Source organism: Martes martes, assembly GCF_963455335.1.
Source record: "Martes martes genome assembly, chromosome: 4".
Classification (NCBI taxonomy): Eukaryota; Metazoa; Chordata; class Mammalia; order Carnivora; family Mustelidae; genus Martes; species Martes martes.
In genome coordinates, this window is record NC_137891.1 from 180,484,856 (window position 1) to 180,501,998 (window position 17,143).

General features: G+C 55.3%; 1 protein-coding gene across 1 annotated transcript; it reads right to left on the reverse strand.

Moving 5' to 3' along the window:
- Positions 1 to 6,502: 6,502 nt before the first annotated feature.
- LOC308341752 (chymotrypsin-C-like) lies at positions 6,503 to 12,317 on the reverse strand (the record flags this gene model as incomplete). Its single annotated transcript, XM_080801741.1, has 8 exons — positions 6,503 to 6,517; positions 7,051 to 7,203; positions 8,003 to 8,148; positions 8,916 to 9,052; positions 9,872 to 9,997; positions 10,877 to 10,974; positions 11,071 to 11,162; positions 12,278 to 12,317. 8 exons carry the CDS (start codon positions 12,315 to 12,317, stop codon positions 6,503 to 6,505), a joined length of 807 nt encoding a protein of 268 aa, XP_080657867.1.
- Positions 12,318 to 17,143: the final 4,826 nt, after the last annotated feature.

Genomic DNA, 17,143 nt, shown 5'->3' on the forward strand with positions numbered 1-17,143 from the left:
TTGGGCCCAGCAACAGCCCCGACTGCAGGATTGCCCTAAGGCTGAGAAAACCCGTGTATTTTGTCATCACCCAAGGGTCACTTGAAGGTGAAGGAGGCTGGGGTGCAGAATCCTGCCGGGCAGGAAATCAGAACACGGGGGTTCTAGTTCCAATGCTACCCCTAACTCCTCCTAACAAAACCCCAGGCTCCGAGGGAATGGAAATTAGGCCAGTGGAGAGTAAGTGACCCCACAACTCGCTTTCCCCTCTGGGGCTTACTTATTTATGTGTTGTTGGACAACAAGGCAATCGGGAAACTTCTGAACTGGGCTGGGTCCTTGAGGTCTCTGTGTGGATAGGCAGATGTAGAGGGGAAGCTTCTCATGGGGTTTATGACTCATTCAAAAGGGTTCCTCTGAGAAGCCTATCGTTGCTTGGGTAGGGGCTTCGGTTTATGTCCCCCGTGCTTCTGTGTCCTGACTCCGTGGTTTGGATCCTTGCTCCTCAGAGAGAGTGGTCTGGACCACCACCAGCAGCAGCGGCGGCATAGTTTAGGATCTGGTGAGAAATGCAGACCCTCCCCTCTCAGACCTGCCTATTAAGCATCTGCCGTTTCTGGAACAAAACACCCAGGGGGTTGTTCTGCATGTTGAAATGTGGCACAAGGGCGCTTGGGTGGCTCAGTGGGTTAAAGCCTCTGACTTCACCTCAGGTGTGGTCTCAGCGGGCAGCCTGCTTCCCTTCCTCTCTCTCTGCCTGCCTCTCTGCCTGCTTGTGATCTGTGTCTGTCAAATAAATTAAAAAAAAATTAAAAAAAAAATAATTCGGGACGCCTGGGTGGCTCAGTTGGTTAAGCAGCTGCCTTCGGCTCAGGTCATGATCCCAGCGTCCTGGGATCGAGTCCCACATCGGGCTCCTTGCTTGGCAGGGAGCCTGCTTCTCCCTCTGCCTATGCTCGCTCACTCTCTCTCCCTCTCTCTGACAAATAAATAAATAAAATCTAAAAAAAAAATAATAATTCCCCCTCCTTAAAAAAAAAAGAAAGAAATGTGGGACGAATCAGGTTAGGGCAAGCAAATGTGTACTAAAATGTTCACTCTTTAGGATTTTATGATTTATTTATTACTTGAGAGAGAGAGAGCACGTGAGCGAGTAGAGGGAGGGAGGGCAGAAGGAGGGGAGCGAGAATCCCCGGCAAACTCTGCTCTTCCTTTGGGGCCTGACACAGGACTTCATCTCACAACCCTGAGATCATGACCCGAGCGGCAATGTTCCCTCTTAAATTCTCAGACCTGCAGGCCTCAAGCGTTAGAAGAGCAGAGCATTCTTCAAACTGTTTCATCAAAGAATCCTAGTAGATCGAGGCTGGCAAACTTTCGGCAAAGGACCAGATCGTAAATATTTTAGGCTCTCGGACCATACGGTCTCTGCCGCAAGCAGTCGGCTCTGTTGTTGCAGGGGAAACGCAGCCATATGGCATAGCTGTGTTCCAATAAAACTTTATTTACAAAACATACTTGGTTCGCAGGCTCTCGTCCTAGTGGAGCAGCGATTTGGCGTCTAGCGCTCCGCAGTCACGTCCCAAAAGTTCTCAGAAGTCTCGTCTCTCATCTGGAAAGCTGAATCTGAATTTTGTAGCTGGCTTCATGGCATAGCTGGGTTCAATATAATTTTTTTTTCCTTTCTACCCAATCTTCATAGGAAATTGATGCTTTAGGAAGAGGCTTTGCCTTTATTCTCTGCCTTTACATCCCCCACCGGTCTGCCACCGAGCAAACATTCATAGACGCTGGCCCCACACGCCTGCTGGGAGTGAGGCTTTGCCTCCTAAGGAATGAATCCTGACTGATCGATTGATTGAATCTTCCTAATCCTGTCTCCTAAGGATTGAAAGCAAGAGGGAAGAGCTGCTCACAGGGCCCAGGTGTGCGGTCGGTGGTACTAATGATGCTTATCACAAGCCTCTGTTATTTTATTGGCTTTTGATGGGGAAGGAGGGCAGAGGCCCATTTTAGAGATAGGGAAACTGAGGCTCTGGGCAATTAAGTGACTCAGCCACTGCCCCTCCTTGTCAGTGGTGGAGTTCAGAGCTCTGGCCCAATGAGCGCCCTTCCTTCTGCCCTGTCACAGTTTGTGCTCTTTATTTGTGCCAGAGATAATGTGGATGGGCTGGATTGCCACCGTGGGCCTGGTTCTTCAGCCTTCCCTGTACTCATGGCTTTGGCCTTGTCACTCTGCCGTGTCCTTCCGGGAGGAAGGGGAAAGACACGTGGAGCCGAGCTGCCCCAGCCAGATCTGCTCAGCGGCAGCAGAGCCCTGACTCGAAGGGATTCCAGCCAAAGTCCCCAGGGCCACTTAACTGACTCCCAGCTGACCTCAGATATGTGAAAAAGAAATGCTTGTCATCGGATGCCACGGAGGGCCTGTGGTTGGTGGTCACGCGGGGCTGTTATTCACACCAGCAATAATTCCCCTCTCGAGGGGATGCCTGGGGGGCTCCGTCAGTTAGCGTCTGCCTTTGGCTCAGGTCCTGATCTTGGGGTCCTGGGATTGAGCCCTGCACAGGGCTCCCTGCTTGGTGGGGAGTCTGTGTCTTCCTCTATCTCTGCCCTGCTTGTGGACCTGGGGACATGTGCTTGCGCTCTCTCTCAAATAAGAATAAATAAAATCTTAGAAAAAAAAAAATTCTCCTCTCGGTTTTCTATCCAGACTCACTGCCAGCTTCCTTGAGGCTTGTCAGCCCACCCATGCTGCACCTGTCCCCGGCAGGGCCACTAGGGGGCTGCACTGTGCCGGGGTGGGGGGCTGGGGGCGTGGTCCTCAAGGTCTGGGGACTAATGGCAGAATAACAGTTGTTAGCCACACTGGCTGGGCTTAGGTCGTGGTGCCCGTTACTTGCTGTGTGACCTTGGGAGAGTTTTTAAACCTCTCTGAGCCTCAATTTCCCCATCTGTCAAGGGCGAGAATAATCAGAGTTGTCATGATTATTAAGGGAGTGTGCGCCTGAAGCCCTTGGGTGGCGCTTGGCGCACAGATCAAGGCTCAATACCCAGCGACTGCGTTATACCCCCAAGAGCACTCAGTGGTCATTGGCCTGTGGGGCTCTGGGCTCCCCGGGCCGGGGATTCCGCTGCTGAGGTGGAAGGTGAATGGGAGGGTCAGCGCCTCAGTGCCCACTTTCCCTCACTTCCAGCCATTGGTTTGTGACCTTTGACAAAGTCCCCAGATCCTTGCTGTCACCCAAGGGAGTCCCTCGTGACCCCTCCCTTCCCTCTCCTTGCACTCCCATGGCTCACTCTAGATTCTGCCGGAAGGGAGGAGGGATGGTGTACTTATTTCCTATTCCTGCCTTAACAAATGATCGCAAATGCAGTGGCCTAAAACCCATAGAATAATTATCTTACAGCTCTGGAGGCTCTCGAGGAGAACCCTTTTCCCAGTCTTTTCCAGCCTCTAGAGGTCGCCTGCCCTCCTTGGCTTGTGCCCCCTTCCTCCCTCTGCAAAGCCAGCATCGGAACATCTTCAAATCGCCATCTGACTCTGACCCTCTGCTCCCGCCCTTATCCCCTCTCCACCTCCAAACTGCCTATGATATAGGGCTCAGCTGGGTAATGAAGGATACTCTCCCCATCCCGAGGCCACAAATCAATCACGTCTGCCAAATCCCTTTTGCAGCACGAGGTAACACATTTGCAGGTCCTGTAGATGAGGACATGGACGTCTTGGGAGGGCTGTTACTCTGTTTGCCACAGATAGACATGGCACATGGCAGTGGCTCTTGTCCCCGAGTCTGAGAATTTTACACTCCCGTTGGACAAACAGAGCCGTGGCTTATGTTTTATCCTTTATTAGCTAATAAAAAGTAATCTGGGTAATTCAAACACATTCACGAAAGTTTATATGGATTTGAGACGGGAGGGGGCAGCTCGGCAACACAACTCAGATGCCTCTTATGTAAGTACTGAATTATTACTGAGCTACTAAACCCCTCTCTCCATCGTTGCCTAGGTCGGGCCGTGCTGATTCTGTCCCTGTTCATTGCAGTCGCCTCCCGGCTGGCCTCCGTGCCTCCATTCTTGCCTGCTACAAATCACCCCTCGTACAGCTGTCAGATGCATGCTTTGGGGGTACATACCTGAATCCAGGGTCCTTATCTGCCTACAACCTTTCTCTGGCTCTCTACCACCCTCAGAATAAAGTCCCAACCGTCCTCTGCCACAGAACAAGGCTGCCCTTGAAAGGCTTTCACTCACTTTCCAGACACATCTCTTGCCGTTCCCTGCTTGGGTGACCAACCATGCCGGTTTGCCTGGGACTGTCCCAGTCTTAGCTCTGAAAGTCCCTACATCCTGGAAAACTACCCAGTATCAGAATTGCTGGTCCCTCTAACCCTGCCCCACACTTTATGCTCTAGCAACACCTGTTGCTTGGAGATGTCTTCCAAGTAGGTGCCGTGACTCTGCTCACGCCCTTCTCTCAGTCGGGAAAGCCATCCCTTATGTTATCCCCCCCAGGTACCAGAGAGGGGTGTGCCGAACTGCAGATAACTGACAACCTCATTACGGTGGTTAAAACTAGTGCAGGTTTATTTATTTTTTTCACATAATAAGACATTCAGAGCCTGGTTGCTGGCATTGGATCTGCAACTTGGTGATGGTGGAACTCATGGCTGCAGTTCTCTTGGCTACAAGACGGCTGCTTCAGCTCCGTTCATCACATCCATATCCATATTCTTGCAGGACAGGAGAGTTGTGGTGGTCAAGAGCATGGGTTCTGGAGCCAGATTACTAATGTCTGGATCCCAACCCCATCACCTCCTAGTTAAATCACCTTGGGAAGTCACCAGCCCTCTCTAGCCTCAATTTTCTCATTGGTAAAAAAAACCTCATAGGGTCGTTTTGGAGATTCAGGGAGGGAATACATGCAAAAACCTGTAGAATAGTAAGTGCTCAATACATATTAGCTTTTATTTTATTATTATAGCTGCAAGGGACCTGAGGACAGCACATAGTAAGTGCTCAATACATATTAGCTTTTATTTTATTATTATAGCTGCAAGGGACCTGAGGACAGCGAGTATTTAGCGTTTGTAAACTCCAATAGACATGGAGACAGGCACAAAAGGAGGCAGCCAGGAATGAAGTTTGGGTCAAGCCACCAGCAGTATCTTCTATACTTGGATACCTTCTATTCACATTTTAAGACTCAGCTTGGGCATCACCATCTCCAGGAAGCCATCCTAGACTTTTCCTGCCAACCGACACTGATTGCAGTGTCCCCTTTCTATGTTCCTGGTCTGTGCTCTCCAACCTCCATACACCAGGGAATTCAGGAATCTATTGGTCCCTCTCGCCGAACAGAGATCTTGTCTGAACCATCCCTGGATTCCCAGGACTGAGCAGATGTCAGGCTGCTTGAGGGCCTCTTTGCTTGTTGAGTAACTAAAATCTTTCCTGAGAATCGCCTTGGCTTAGTAAGGTATGGGAGGTGTGTCTGGTCCCCTCCTCCAGGAGCCGAACTCTGATGGGGGGAAAACGGACGGCTTAAGACCAACCAGAGGCTGCCGTAGCTGGGGACTCTCCCAGCAGGAGTCCAGACCTCGGGTGGGAGCACTCCCTCCATAGATGAGTGCATTCTCAGCAACATCATGGTCAAGGGTCCGGGGCCCCACTTGGACACTGGATCACCCTCTTTTTTGGCCCCACTTGCCCTCTTGTTGGCCTCAGGACGGCTCCCTTCCTTCCCTGAGCCTCTGTGGCTTCTGCATTACTGGTCTTCCTGACCTGGCCCAGCTCTGTCTTCTCTCTAGGCCTCGGTTTCCCCACCCACCCGTCTGGTACAGTGCAAGTTTTCCAGCTCTGACCTGCTGGGATTATGGGTGGAAATCACTCTTTTCCTCAAACCTATGCCCCCTGAGGGAGTCTCTGGGGCCTCATCCACCTCACGGTGCCCCGCACAGGGCTGGCTTAAGGACAGGGCTGGCTTAAGGACAGGGCTCACGAAACACTTCTCTGCTCAGTCCCGGCTGACATCGGCCGGGACTGCCGTCTGCTCTGGAGTAGGGGCCCAGTGTAACGGGGACCCTCCTGTGGCCATCATTTCCAGGCTGGGGAGCTGCTCTTGGGGAGACCCCATCCCCCACCTGCAGCGGGTGAAGGGGGGCAGCCTGAGGCCCCACCAGACTCCTCTGTGGAGGAAGGATCAGGAAGGCGGTGATCTGATCAGGCAACTGTGGTTCACAGCTTGTGAGATGCGGGACGGGGTAAGCGTCCGTGGGTCCTAACTCCTAGCCTCTCAGGCTACCATGGGGCTTTCTGAAATTCTCCTTCCCTTAGCATCCCACTGGCTTCCTCCACAGGCTCACCAGGCTGGCGTAGGGGGGCTCTCTTTGCACCCATCCCTGGTGTGGCGAGGGACGGCACCAACAGAGCCCGGGACCCCGCAGGGGAAGCACACATCAAGAATGCAGGCAGCTTGAGTGGGGAAGGAGGTTTATTGGGGTTGCAGGCTCCCAAGGATGAATCACTGCTGCATTTTCTGGAAGAGCAGAGAACAGAGTGGGGACGTGGTGGAGGGCAGTGTGTGTGTGTGTGTGCGCGCGCGCGCGTGTGTCCCCTTCCGGAGAGAGCACTGCCCCGGACTATAGGAACAGGGGGCATGGCCGGCAGCCATGTCTCGCCTCTGACCAATGGGTCTGAGCCCCCTCGGCACTTCAGAACACTGGGCAAACGGGGCTCAGAACACACCCTGCCCTCAAGCACGAAGGCCCGGAGTCCAGGGTGACCCTCCGTTCCCCCCACCGTCCATGCTGACCCCTCTCTCCTGCTGGGCCCTGCTCTCATGGGGGCCACGTTTCCCCCTGGGGCCTCGGGTGTGGTGCCTGGGATGGAGCCACAAGGATTTCCTAAGCCAGCGTTTGAACGGATGACATCCTGGACGGTGCCCCTCACGGCCCCCAACTGAGCAGCCGGTGCTTCCGGGAGGGGCGTGTGCATGCGCAAGCGCATGCGTGGACCGGTGGGGCGGGGCGGGGCGGGGGCCGGAAGAAGGGCTTGGGGACAGGCACCCACCTCGTTAATCCAGTCGATGTAGGCGGACACGCGGGTGAAGACCGAGGGCTTCTTGCGCGTGTTGCAGCCCAGGCCGGAGCCGAAGCTGACGATGCCCCGCACCTCCCAGACACCGTTCTCAGCCTGGCAGTTCAGCGGGCCGCCCGAGTCCCCCTGTGCCAGACCGGGTGGTCATCAGCCGTGGGGCCTCCCCCCCCAGGCAGGCCCGGGAGGAAGGGGCGGGCGGGTCACGGTGGGGGATACGGGCTGGCGCCCCCTGTTTCGGCCTCAGCTTGTCCGTGGTGAGGGGGGCAGAGGAGATGTGGTTTGGGGGTGCCAGACCAGCTCTTAGGTTGCTGTGTGATCTTGGGACAACGATAACCCTATCTGGGCTTCGGTTTCCCTAGCTGTTCAGGTCACCGTGTCTAAGGCTCTGCCCAGAGAGGTCAGGCTGCCGGGAGCCCAGAGAGGTGTTAGAGACCTGAGAAAGTGAGGAAGGTGGGAGTGGGCAAAGGGGCTGTTTGGAAAAAGGACAGTTTCTGATTGTTCTCGATGTTTCTGTGTCAGACTCCCTAAGTCCTTGGCCTCCCTGGATCGATGGAGCTGACGGCGTGAAGGAGCATGGCTTGTCAGACTCGGTCCCTACACCAGCCCTGTGCTCACTGCGTGTCTGTTTAATAGACGGGAAAATCGAGGTGCAGAGAGGGTAAGCGGCCTTGTGCAAGATGGCGCGGCTGTCAGTGGTGGGACTGGGACTCCAGCTCCGATACTCATGCTCCTCGGATACTTCTGCCCTTGCCACAGTGCTGAGGTGTGGGGGTGACAAGTTGCCCCTAAGCCTCCTGGGCCCAAGCAGGGGAAGGGCTCGCTTGTGTGGGTCACCCTCTCCTACCCTCCTTCGCCCTCCTCGCTGCCCCCTCCCGCTCGGCCACCCGGAGGAGGGAGGGACGGGACGCAGGGCCCAGACACTCACGTTGCAAGCTGAGATGACGCCGTCGCCCCCGGCACACACCATCGTGTCCTTCACCATGCTGCCCCACCAGTCCTTCTGGGTGCACGTGGCGTGATCTACCACGGGCTGCAGGCCCTGCTGCAGCTCGTCGGCAATGGGGCCGTTGGCTGGGGGAGAGGACAGAGAGGGGCCCCGAGTCAGCCAGGCAGTGCTGAGCCTTCAGGGAACAGAGGGCTGCACGGGGCTGGGGCAGGACCCGGTGAGCTCTGGCTAGGCTGTGTGGGACCCACACGTGGGCCCCTAGTTGAGAGGCATGACTCGGAGCCTATCGTCCTAAAATGTGGGTCAGGACCCCTCTTAGGGTGGGACGGGGGAGCCCACCGGAGGCAGAACCAATCTGTAGAAAGCCCTCGAGGAGTATCTTTAATTTGGATTCTGCGGTTTCTCTTGTCCGTCATTTCCTTTCAGGTCTCTGCCTTCACGTCACATCGGTAGGTCTTTCCCATTCCAAGATTTTCCAAGTATTGACCCGCATTTTCATCTAAGTCTCCCATACTTCCACGTACTTGCGTGCAACCATTTAACTTAGACATACATTTTACCATAAACTCTACTCCCCTACCGCAGTGGCTCGTTTAGGTTATTTTGTAGTCTCTTAGATGGCACTAAGTACGCGTCAAGCACTATTCTAAGCGCCTGACCAATTCTAACGCATTTATCCTCACAACAGTCCTTCTATGTGCTCGTTATGGCATCTTCCCCGTGCTACCTGCTTAATAATATTAGCTGTTATTATTACAAAGTTAAAAATGGTGAGAAGTTGTTTAGACAGGAAAAGGGGTGGGCGAATGTGGGTGGCATGCTTATTGCGGGAGCCGCTTCCTCCAGGAAGGCTCTCATGATACGCCGGGGAGGGAGGAGGGACTGTACTCACTCCAGAGGCGGCCCCAGCCAGTGACGTAGCAGGGGTAGTCTTGAGGCAGCAAGGAGCCTGCCTCTGGCAGGCAGGCCACCTGGATGGTGTCGCTCAGCTGCACGGGCTCCGCCAGCTTGATGAGAGCAATGTCGTTGCTAGAAGCCAAAGTGGAGGTGGTGAGTGTGTGGGAAGGTCTAGGCTGCACAAGCCGATGCTAAGCCGCCCGGACTGTTAGCTGGGAGTCAAGCCTAGGGGGACCAGGAGTCCTCCGTGCATATCCTAGACCGCCAGCTCCTTGCTGACAAACGATCGATCGGCCTTCTAATGCCGTGGCCCTCCCCTCTGCCTCCTGGGCCTTCGGGTCCTATAAGGCTCTACAGCGGGGAGGCTGGGGCTTTCTGAGACACTGAAGGCTAGGTATCAACCAGAAACTAAAGCCAATTGGAAATGATTAAAGAGAGGCCTTGGCAGATGCAATTTTTAACATTTTCATGTAAACAGAATGAAAGCTGGCGACCCTAGACAGACCGGTTTGATTCCCCGTTCTGCCACACACCGGGCTGTGTGGCCTGGGGCATGTATCTTACTTGACCTCTCTGGGTCTTAGGTCCTTGTCTAGGACTGTTGTGAGGATTAAGTCAGTCATGGCATATGAAGTCCTTTTTTCATGTGGGTGTATAGTAGGCATTCCATAAAGGCGAGTCCTAGCTCAGAGACTTCAGGCCAGACACTGTGGGGGCTTCAGGGTTTTATTCCCTGTGTCCCTTCTGGGAAGCCTTGGCCAAGGATGGAGATGGAAAAGGAGTCCGTCTCTACTTCGCCTTTTCCCATTTTGCGTAAAGGGGTCATCTGCTGGCTGTTCAGGGTGGGGATGGGGTCCAGGCACAGGGTGGGGGCAGGCTGGGCGGCTCCATGTCAGGGACCCCTCCTTCCTGTGCGCTTCCCCCAGGAGCAGGGGGACGGTCGGCACTCACCGCACCAGGAAGGAGTTCCACTTCTCGTGGACGACAGTGGATTCCACATTCGCAAACACGGAGCCTTCCTCGTCCTCCACCACCAGGTTGTTCTTACCCAGAGCCACGCGGTAGGTCAGGGTGTTGCTGAGCAGAGGCAGGGGGCTGGGTCAGTGTGGCTTCCTGCCCTCGCCAGCCGCCAGCCGGTGGGGGAGGGAGGGAACTCAGGGCTTTGGCGACCCAGCCCTGTGGCCACCGTGGGAATCATTTGTAGGGGGTGGGGGAGAAGGGAGCGTCTCTCTGCTCTAACCCTTTCCAGGGTTCGGGATAAAGACCCTGCTCTTGGAGTCAAGTCTATCTTGATTCCTAGGTGGCTGGTCTTGGGCCTCAGTTCCCCCATCCATATGGTGGAGACAGGGTTGGGATCACTTCCCAAGGCAGCTGCGAGGTGAGCTGGTCCAAGCCACCATTACTTCTTGCCCATGTGATCTCTGTCACCCACCTCCGGCTCCCCTCACACACCCCCTCCTGCCGCCCGCACTTCCTTGTTGCTTCTCCAACCTCCTGAGTAGGATCCCACCTCTTGGTCTTTGCACTGGCTGTTCCCTCTGCCGGGGACACCCGTCCCTTACTTCCTTCGGGTCTTTGCTCAAATACCCCCTTTTCAGAGACAATTTTCCCTGGGCGCCTCATTTAAAATAGAACCCCTTAGACTTTTTATCCCGCTTTATATTTCTTCCCCGCCACTTGATACGTTAGATGTTTACTTCTTCAATGGTCTGTTGCTCTTTTGCCGGTATGTGAGCTCCCTGAGAGCGCAGACTTGGTCCTCGCTGCCGTGTTCCCTGGCACACTGGGGGTGCGCGATAAATACGCATTGAATGAATAAGTGAACAACTAAGTTACTGGGTGTGAGTAGCTTGTTTAGCCCAGGGCCTGGTTGTAGTAGATGCTCAATAAAAGCAGCTTCTCGAGCTCCCCCACCCCAGGGCAACAGCGGGGCCCCGGGGCGCCAGCCCTGTTCACCTGATGCAGTGGGCAGCGGTGAGCACGTAGTTGTTGGCAATCAAGGTGCCGCCGCAGGTATGTCTCCACTCACCGTTCTTGAGGTACTGGAGAGAGACCTGGAGCAAGGAGCGGGAGAGCCACGCATCAGCCCCGGGACCGCACCCCTCCACCCTCTCCAGCCAGCCTCCCACCCCTGCAGCGGGCGTGCTTACCTGCCAGGGCCAGCTGTGGGGCCTGGCATTTTCTCCTCCCACCACTCGGGCCGATAGGTTGGGCTGGAAGGTGGGGGACCCGCAGCTGGAGGCTGGGGGACCCGGGAGAGGAAGCGCACAGGTGAGAGGCGCCGACATCCCCAGCAGGAAAGGGGCAGGTGGAAAGAGCGCAGACTTTGGGGGCGGGGCGGACACGGGTTCAGGTTTTACTGCATGGCTTTGGGGAACCTGTCTAACTCTCTGGGCCTCAGCTCTCACCTTTTCACCCTTTCACCTTTCTGTGAAATGGGAAGAATGGCGTCAACCTGGTGAGTTTGTCCCGAGGACTAAAATTAGATGATGCATAAGAAGAATCTTGTGTTTAACACATTGAAGGAAATACAAAAGCAGGGGTGGGTGTGTGCGCACAGGTCTGGCTGCGCCCTTCACTCTTACCCTGCGGTCCCTTTTTAGACCTCAGTGTAACGGGGGTGTGAGAGCACTGAATCCCGGGCTCCAGACTGTCCTAGCTGTGCCGCTGTGTGCAGCTGTCAAGAACAAGAGGTCTGCACGGAAACGGACCCGGAGTCAAACTCCGGCTCTACCACTAACCAGTCACGTGATCTTAGGCAAGATACTGAGCCTCACAGCCTCCTGCCTATCTGTGAAATGGAGATATTTATAGGCCCTGCCTCTCGAGGATCGTATCAGCTCCGGCATGTGAAGGGCTTAACACCGTGCCTGGCACATAGTAACCATGGAACAAACAGGCGCTGCTATTATTATTCATGATTGTTGTTGTTGGCCAGAAGGATTCTTTGTCAAGTGCTCTCACATTTGTCATAAGAGCCAGTGGGGTTTAGAGAGGTCACGGGGCTAGTCGAGGGCCTGCTGAGAGTAAGTGATGGTCAAGCCAAGTTCCCCGATTCCTATCTGGGAGAAGGCCCCCAAAATGCATGAGCACAAGCATCAGTCCCCGAGATGCTGACACCAGGAAAGCCGAGCTGTTACGGTCCCTGCCACCGGGACCCAGGCTGGCCAGTTACTGTGTCCCCAGGCCACATCCTCAGCCCTGTCCTACAGATATGGAAGCAGAATTGCCCAGCACGCAAGTGTCTTATCTGACATGCTTGTCTGGTCACCCCAAAACTCCTTTCCTAGGCCCCCTGCTCCCCTCCTTGTCCTCGGGAGACAGCAGGCTGCAGCCGGTCCCCAACCCACAGCTTACCATAGGCCAGGAGCGCGGCGAGGACAGTGACACCCAGCATGCTGCTAGCGGGACTGGCTGAGGAACGAGTGGCCGTTGAGACGGGTTGGTACACACTTATAGGCGGGTATGGGGGTGGGTGCACCTGCTCAAGGTTGAGCCGCCCCTTGGAAAGCAACCTGTTCTGACAAGGCCCTTTCCCTGACCTTGGGTGGTTACTGTTTAATTTGGGCAGGAACTGGGGTTGGCTCAGAGGTGTGGACTCCCCAGTCTCCTGAGACCGCAAATTCTGAGGCTTACAGGTTTGGGGGACCCCCCCACCATCTCTCTGCCTGGAGCCTGTTCTCATCCTCTCTCCCTAACTCATTCTCTTTCGTTATCCTCTATTGGGCATTGTGCTTGGTACTTCTTGAAGTCACTCCATTGTCCCAACAACATGAAGGTGACATTTTTTGTCGCTCAAGAGAGAGGAGGAAGCCGAGACTCAGAGGGTCAGCACTGCCCGGGGTCGCCCCGCGGGGCAGCACGAGAGCCGAGGGCTGAAGTAAGGACTTCTGACACCGGGCTGGGGTTTGTCCTGTGGTGATACGCTGTTTCCTTCTCTCCCTCTCTTCTTTCTCCCTCAGTCGACTAATAGTATCCAGTCCTGGGGTGTCACCTGCCTTCCTGCCCTGGATGGAGGCTGAGGTCCAGGAAGCCCCTGGAAGGTGCCCAGTTGGCCAAATTCCTCCCCGGAGTCAGCCGGGTTAGAGTCTCCCCTCCCTCCGCTTCCTATTCACTGATGCTCCTTGGAAGTCGTTTTGTGAACGGAGCCCGCTGCTCACCTTAGGAATTATTTTCTAATAAAGCAATTCAGAAAACTACGCTCTGCTGTTAGCGGTGGGTATCCGAGGGTAGGGGAGGATTCTAACTTAGGTAACTTACACAGCTCGGATTCTTTAAAAAAAAAACAACAACAACAAAACAAGCATGCATTACTTTGGTCATATAAAAATCAAGACCGTTTTGATAAAAAGAGACATAAAGACAGGGAGTGTAAGGGTCTGGATAAGGGGGTCTGATCTGCTGTGATGATCTCAGGCCCCAGGCCTGGGTTGTTGGTATCTCAGACTGTGTGGAGCTTTCTGTTGCATTCGGGAGGCCGGTCCTGACAGCGGGGGTCAGTGGCTCCTGCCGACCCATCTCAGACCCAGAGCACATGGTGGGCAGGCTCTGGAAAGGATCCGCCTGGCCTGCAGACTGATGTCAGACACAGAGATGGGGACCGAGCCTTGTGGCAGATTTGGGGGCGAAAGGGCTGGGGCAGCTGGAGAGAAGGCTCCTGGTTTCTGGCTCACTTAGGGACCTGGCTCTTGGGCAGGATCTTTGGGCCTCAGTTTCTCTCTCTCGCTCTCTCTTTAAAACTATTTTATTTATTTATTTGCCAGAGAGAGAGAGAGAGGGAGTGCGCGTAGACAGGGGGAGCGGCAGAGAGAGAGAGGGAAGCAGGCTTCCCCCTGAACAGGGAGCCCAACGCGGGGCCCCAACCCACAGGACCTGAGCCAAAGGCAGACGCTTAACCAACTGAGCCACCCAGGCGCCCCTGGGCCTCAGTTTTTCTTGAGCAACCTGGGGAAATGATGAACCGGTCTTCCACGTGTGGGAGTTTGCTGGTTTCCGCTCGGAGACACAGCAATCTCTTGCTGTGTCTCCGAGCGGAAACCAGCAAACTCTTGGTGCCCATCTCAGTCACATGCGTGTGCCCATAGTTTCACAAGCACCCAGGGACAGGCAGACAGACAGACAGACACACGCGCACACCTGACCCCCGTCCCTGCAGACGTGCATGCACCGGGGTCATACATAAGGAGCACTCACACCCACAGATGCGTGCAGAGCCACATGCCCCACGTTCAAACACAGACCCAGATGTAGAAACAGCCGCAAAACGCCCAGGCGCACGAGGAGGGAGGTACCAGACGAAGAGTCGTTAACTTTTTTTCTTTTTTGGAATGTCCCCAGAGAAAGTGATCCTTTTTTGGGAGGGAAGAAAGCTACTGGCTGCTCTGAAGGCATACACAACACCAGCTCTAGGGGTGCTTCCTTGTTTTGAGGGCTTCACCTGGTGGTCCTTGACATAAGGCATTAAAGGCAGTAGCAGCAGTGGCCCTTGGAGAAAACCCGGGTCTCCTTAATCTGCGTCACATGCTGAAGATGGGAAGTTGCGTGCTTTGCCAACTGTTGGGAGAGGAAAACCTGTCTGTCCTGGCTGTGTGACCTTGTGTTAGTGACCTAACCTCTCTGTGCCTCTGTGCTCTCATCGATAAAATGAGGGGAGTGCCCGGCATGCAGCAAACTCTGCATGAGTGTTGGCTGCTGTTCTTGCTGTTGTCTGGTTCTTACAAGAAAGCTTGAGTCTGGGCATCACCGGGCCCTTCGCCCTTCCTGGGCCCGTTCCTCCATCAAAAATATTTATAAAGCACGTTTTCTGACTGCATAGGTGTAAAGGCTAATGTAATCCAAGCTGGTATAATGTAATAGAAGCCCTGATTATATTCATTCTTTTCCTGATGATTTCATAAGAACCCATAAGATTTTCTTGGGGCCTAAGGGTGTTGTGGGCCCCAGCACTGCGGCCACAGTGTGGATGGGCCAGCCAGCCCTGGCCGTGCCCCCTCCTTGTAAAGCCAGGTTATATGCGACTGAGTGCCAGAGTGAGGCTTTGGGGGATGTTCTGTGGCTCACCAGAACCTTCTCTGGGCGTTGGAGGTGCTTCGAGCTATGCCTTGGGATAGCCAGGGAGAAACCCGTGTTCTCACTGAGAGCAGGTGGGCAGCGGCGGGGGCTAGCGCCAGTCCCTGCTGACCTGGCCCCGATGCAGGGCGCCCTGGTCTGGGGATGCCATGACTCCAGTGGTCCAAGCTGCCTAAGTTACGGTGCCGACGAGTGGGTGTCTGACCTGATTCGCTGGCCGTGGTAGGTAACCAAAGCGAGCGAAGCCGCCCTGGTGGGGGGTGGGGGGGTTTGAATATCAGCAGAGGGGAGCCCCGTGGGGTGGATGTCCTGGATTAACTTGTTTAAAGACTTGACTATTTTGTTTGCCCAGTCTACGAGGAGCTGACCTACGGTATACCCAGAAACCATCCACCTGTCCGTCCGTCCATCCATCCATCCATCCATCCATCCCTTCCTTGCTCTCACATTGGCAGCCACCATGTGCCCAGGGTGGGGCCGCAGAGGTGAGACTCCGCTCAGTACCCCTGGACCCCCCTGCTGGGCCCGGCAGTGAGGGTTCTCGACCGAGGCCCAGGATTCAGTGGGGTGCAGATTGAGAAAGGATGACTTCTCGACAGAGTCCACGTCCAAAGTGAACTAGAGGATTTGAGGGTGTGAGGAGGCTGGAATCCCCATTCTCATCCCCTTGAACTCTGTGCTTTTCCGGGACCCGGACTGGGGCTTCCAAGGCCCTGGGCTGCAGAGTCTCCCAGACACTCAGAGCCAGAATGTCCTGGAAAAATAATCAAAGGTGACCTGGCAGAGGCTGAGCTGCTGGGGGTGGGGGTGGGGTCCTTAGGAGAAGCAGCGCCAAGGTTGGGAGCGCGAGGGTGGTGAGAGCCTGAGAAACAGGGCAGGTGCCGCTGACTGGGGCCCGTAGTTTCTAGTGGCTGGGACAGGACTCTCAGGTGGCAGCTGTTTCTTGGGTGAGAGCCACTAAGGGGCCAGCAGGGGTGACGGGGAGGGGCTGGCACTGCTTCTCCTTAGAACCAGATGGAAGTGTTGGGGGTTCAGAGGAGGTCTGGGGGCTCACTGAGGGTTTCAGTGTTTTGCAGTGAGGTCCCAGAGGTTGGGACCTGGGAGGGGATCAAGGAACTATATACTTTCCCACCCTTGGGGCCTTTTCATTCCGCAGCCTGACGCCTCTGCTGGAGTAGGGATCTCATGCAGGCCGAGGCTGAGGGCCCCCTCCCAGCTGAGACCTGTTGGTGGGGTGGAGGGTCCTGGCATGGGACAGCTGTCTCTCACAGTGTCTCTCACGTTCGGAGGGATTGAGGCCCACATCCAGAATGGGGACAGCTGGAAGGCGGGGCTGGAGAGCTTGGATTTTAGTCCTTCCCCGTGTCCTCTATCCCTTTGTTCTAAGACCCTGTGAGCTCCGGTGTCAGGATTTCTGATGTTCTTCCCTTGGGGAAGGGGTACCAAAAGACAGTGCTTAACTGAGCATGCTGTGTTAATGATGGCGACATCTTAGGGATTGGGCAGCACATGGGAGTGGCATTTCCCAGGAAACACCCTCCCAGGACACCTCGTTGTCCTCCCTTGGCCTGGCTGGTGAGGGAGCCAGTGGCTGCTGCAGTACCACGCATGTCCACCTGGGGGCAGCGATGCCCAGCCTAATCCCACACTCCCCACACCAAAACCCAGGTTGCACCCTGAACCTGCAAACTGCAGGGCTGGGAAGGCCCTAGAGACCCTCACTTTGAAAAGACGGGGAGACTGAGACCCAAGAAGAGCCTGATCTGTCCCATGCCACACAGGTAGCACCTCAGGTCCTTCCTCATCGTGCTACCGCCCGAGCCTGTCTTGTGTGCGTGGCAGTGGGGGGAGGCTTGAGGGGTCTCTGCATGGGGGAGAATCTTGGGGTGCTCTTGGGTGCATGCACCTAGAACGCCCACAGTGGTGGTACCACTTCTGGGGCATGCCCTCCTCTGAACTTGCCTGGGGGGGTGACTGGATGGGGAAGGGGACAGGCTATGGGCTGAGGACCTGGGTCTGTATCCAGTTCCCCACCTGGCCCTGTCGCCCACAGTGCATGCACCATGTGCCTTTCTGGGAAACAAAACAGCACCCCCTTATGTGCTGGTCCTGAGGGTTACCTGAGTAAATATATGTAAAGCACTAAGGGTAGGC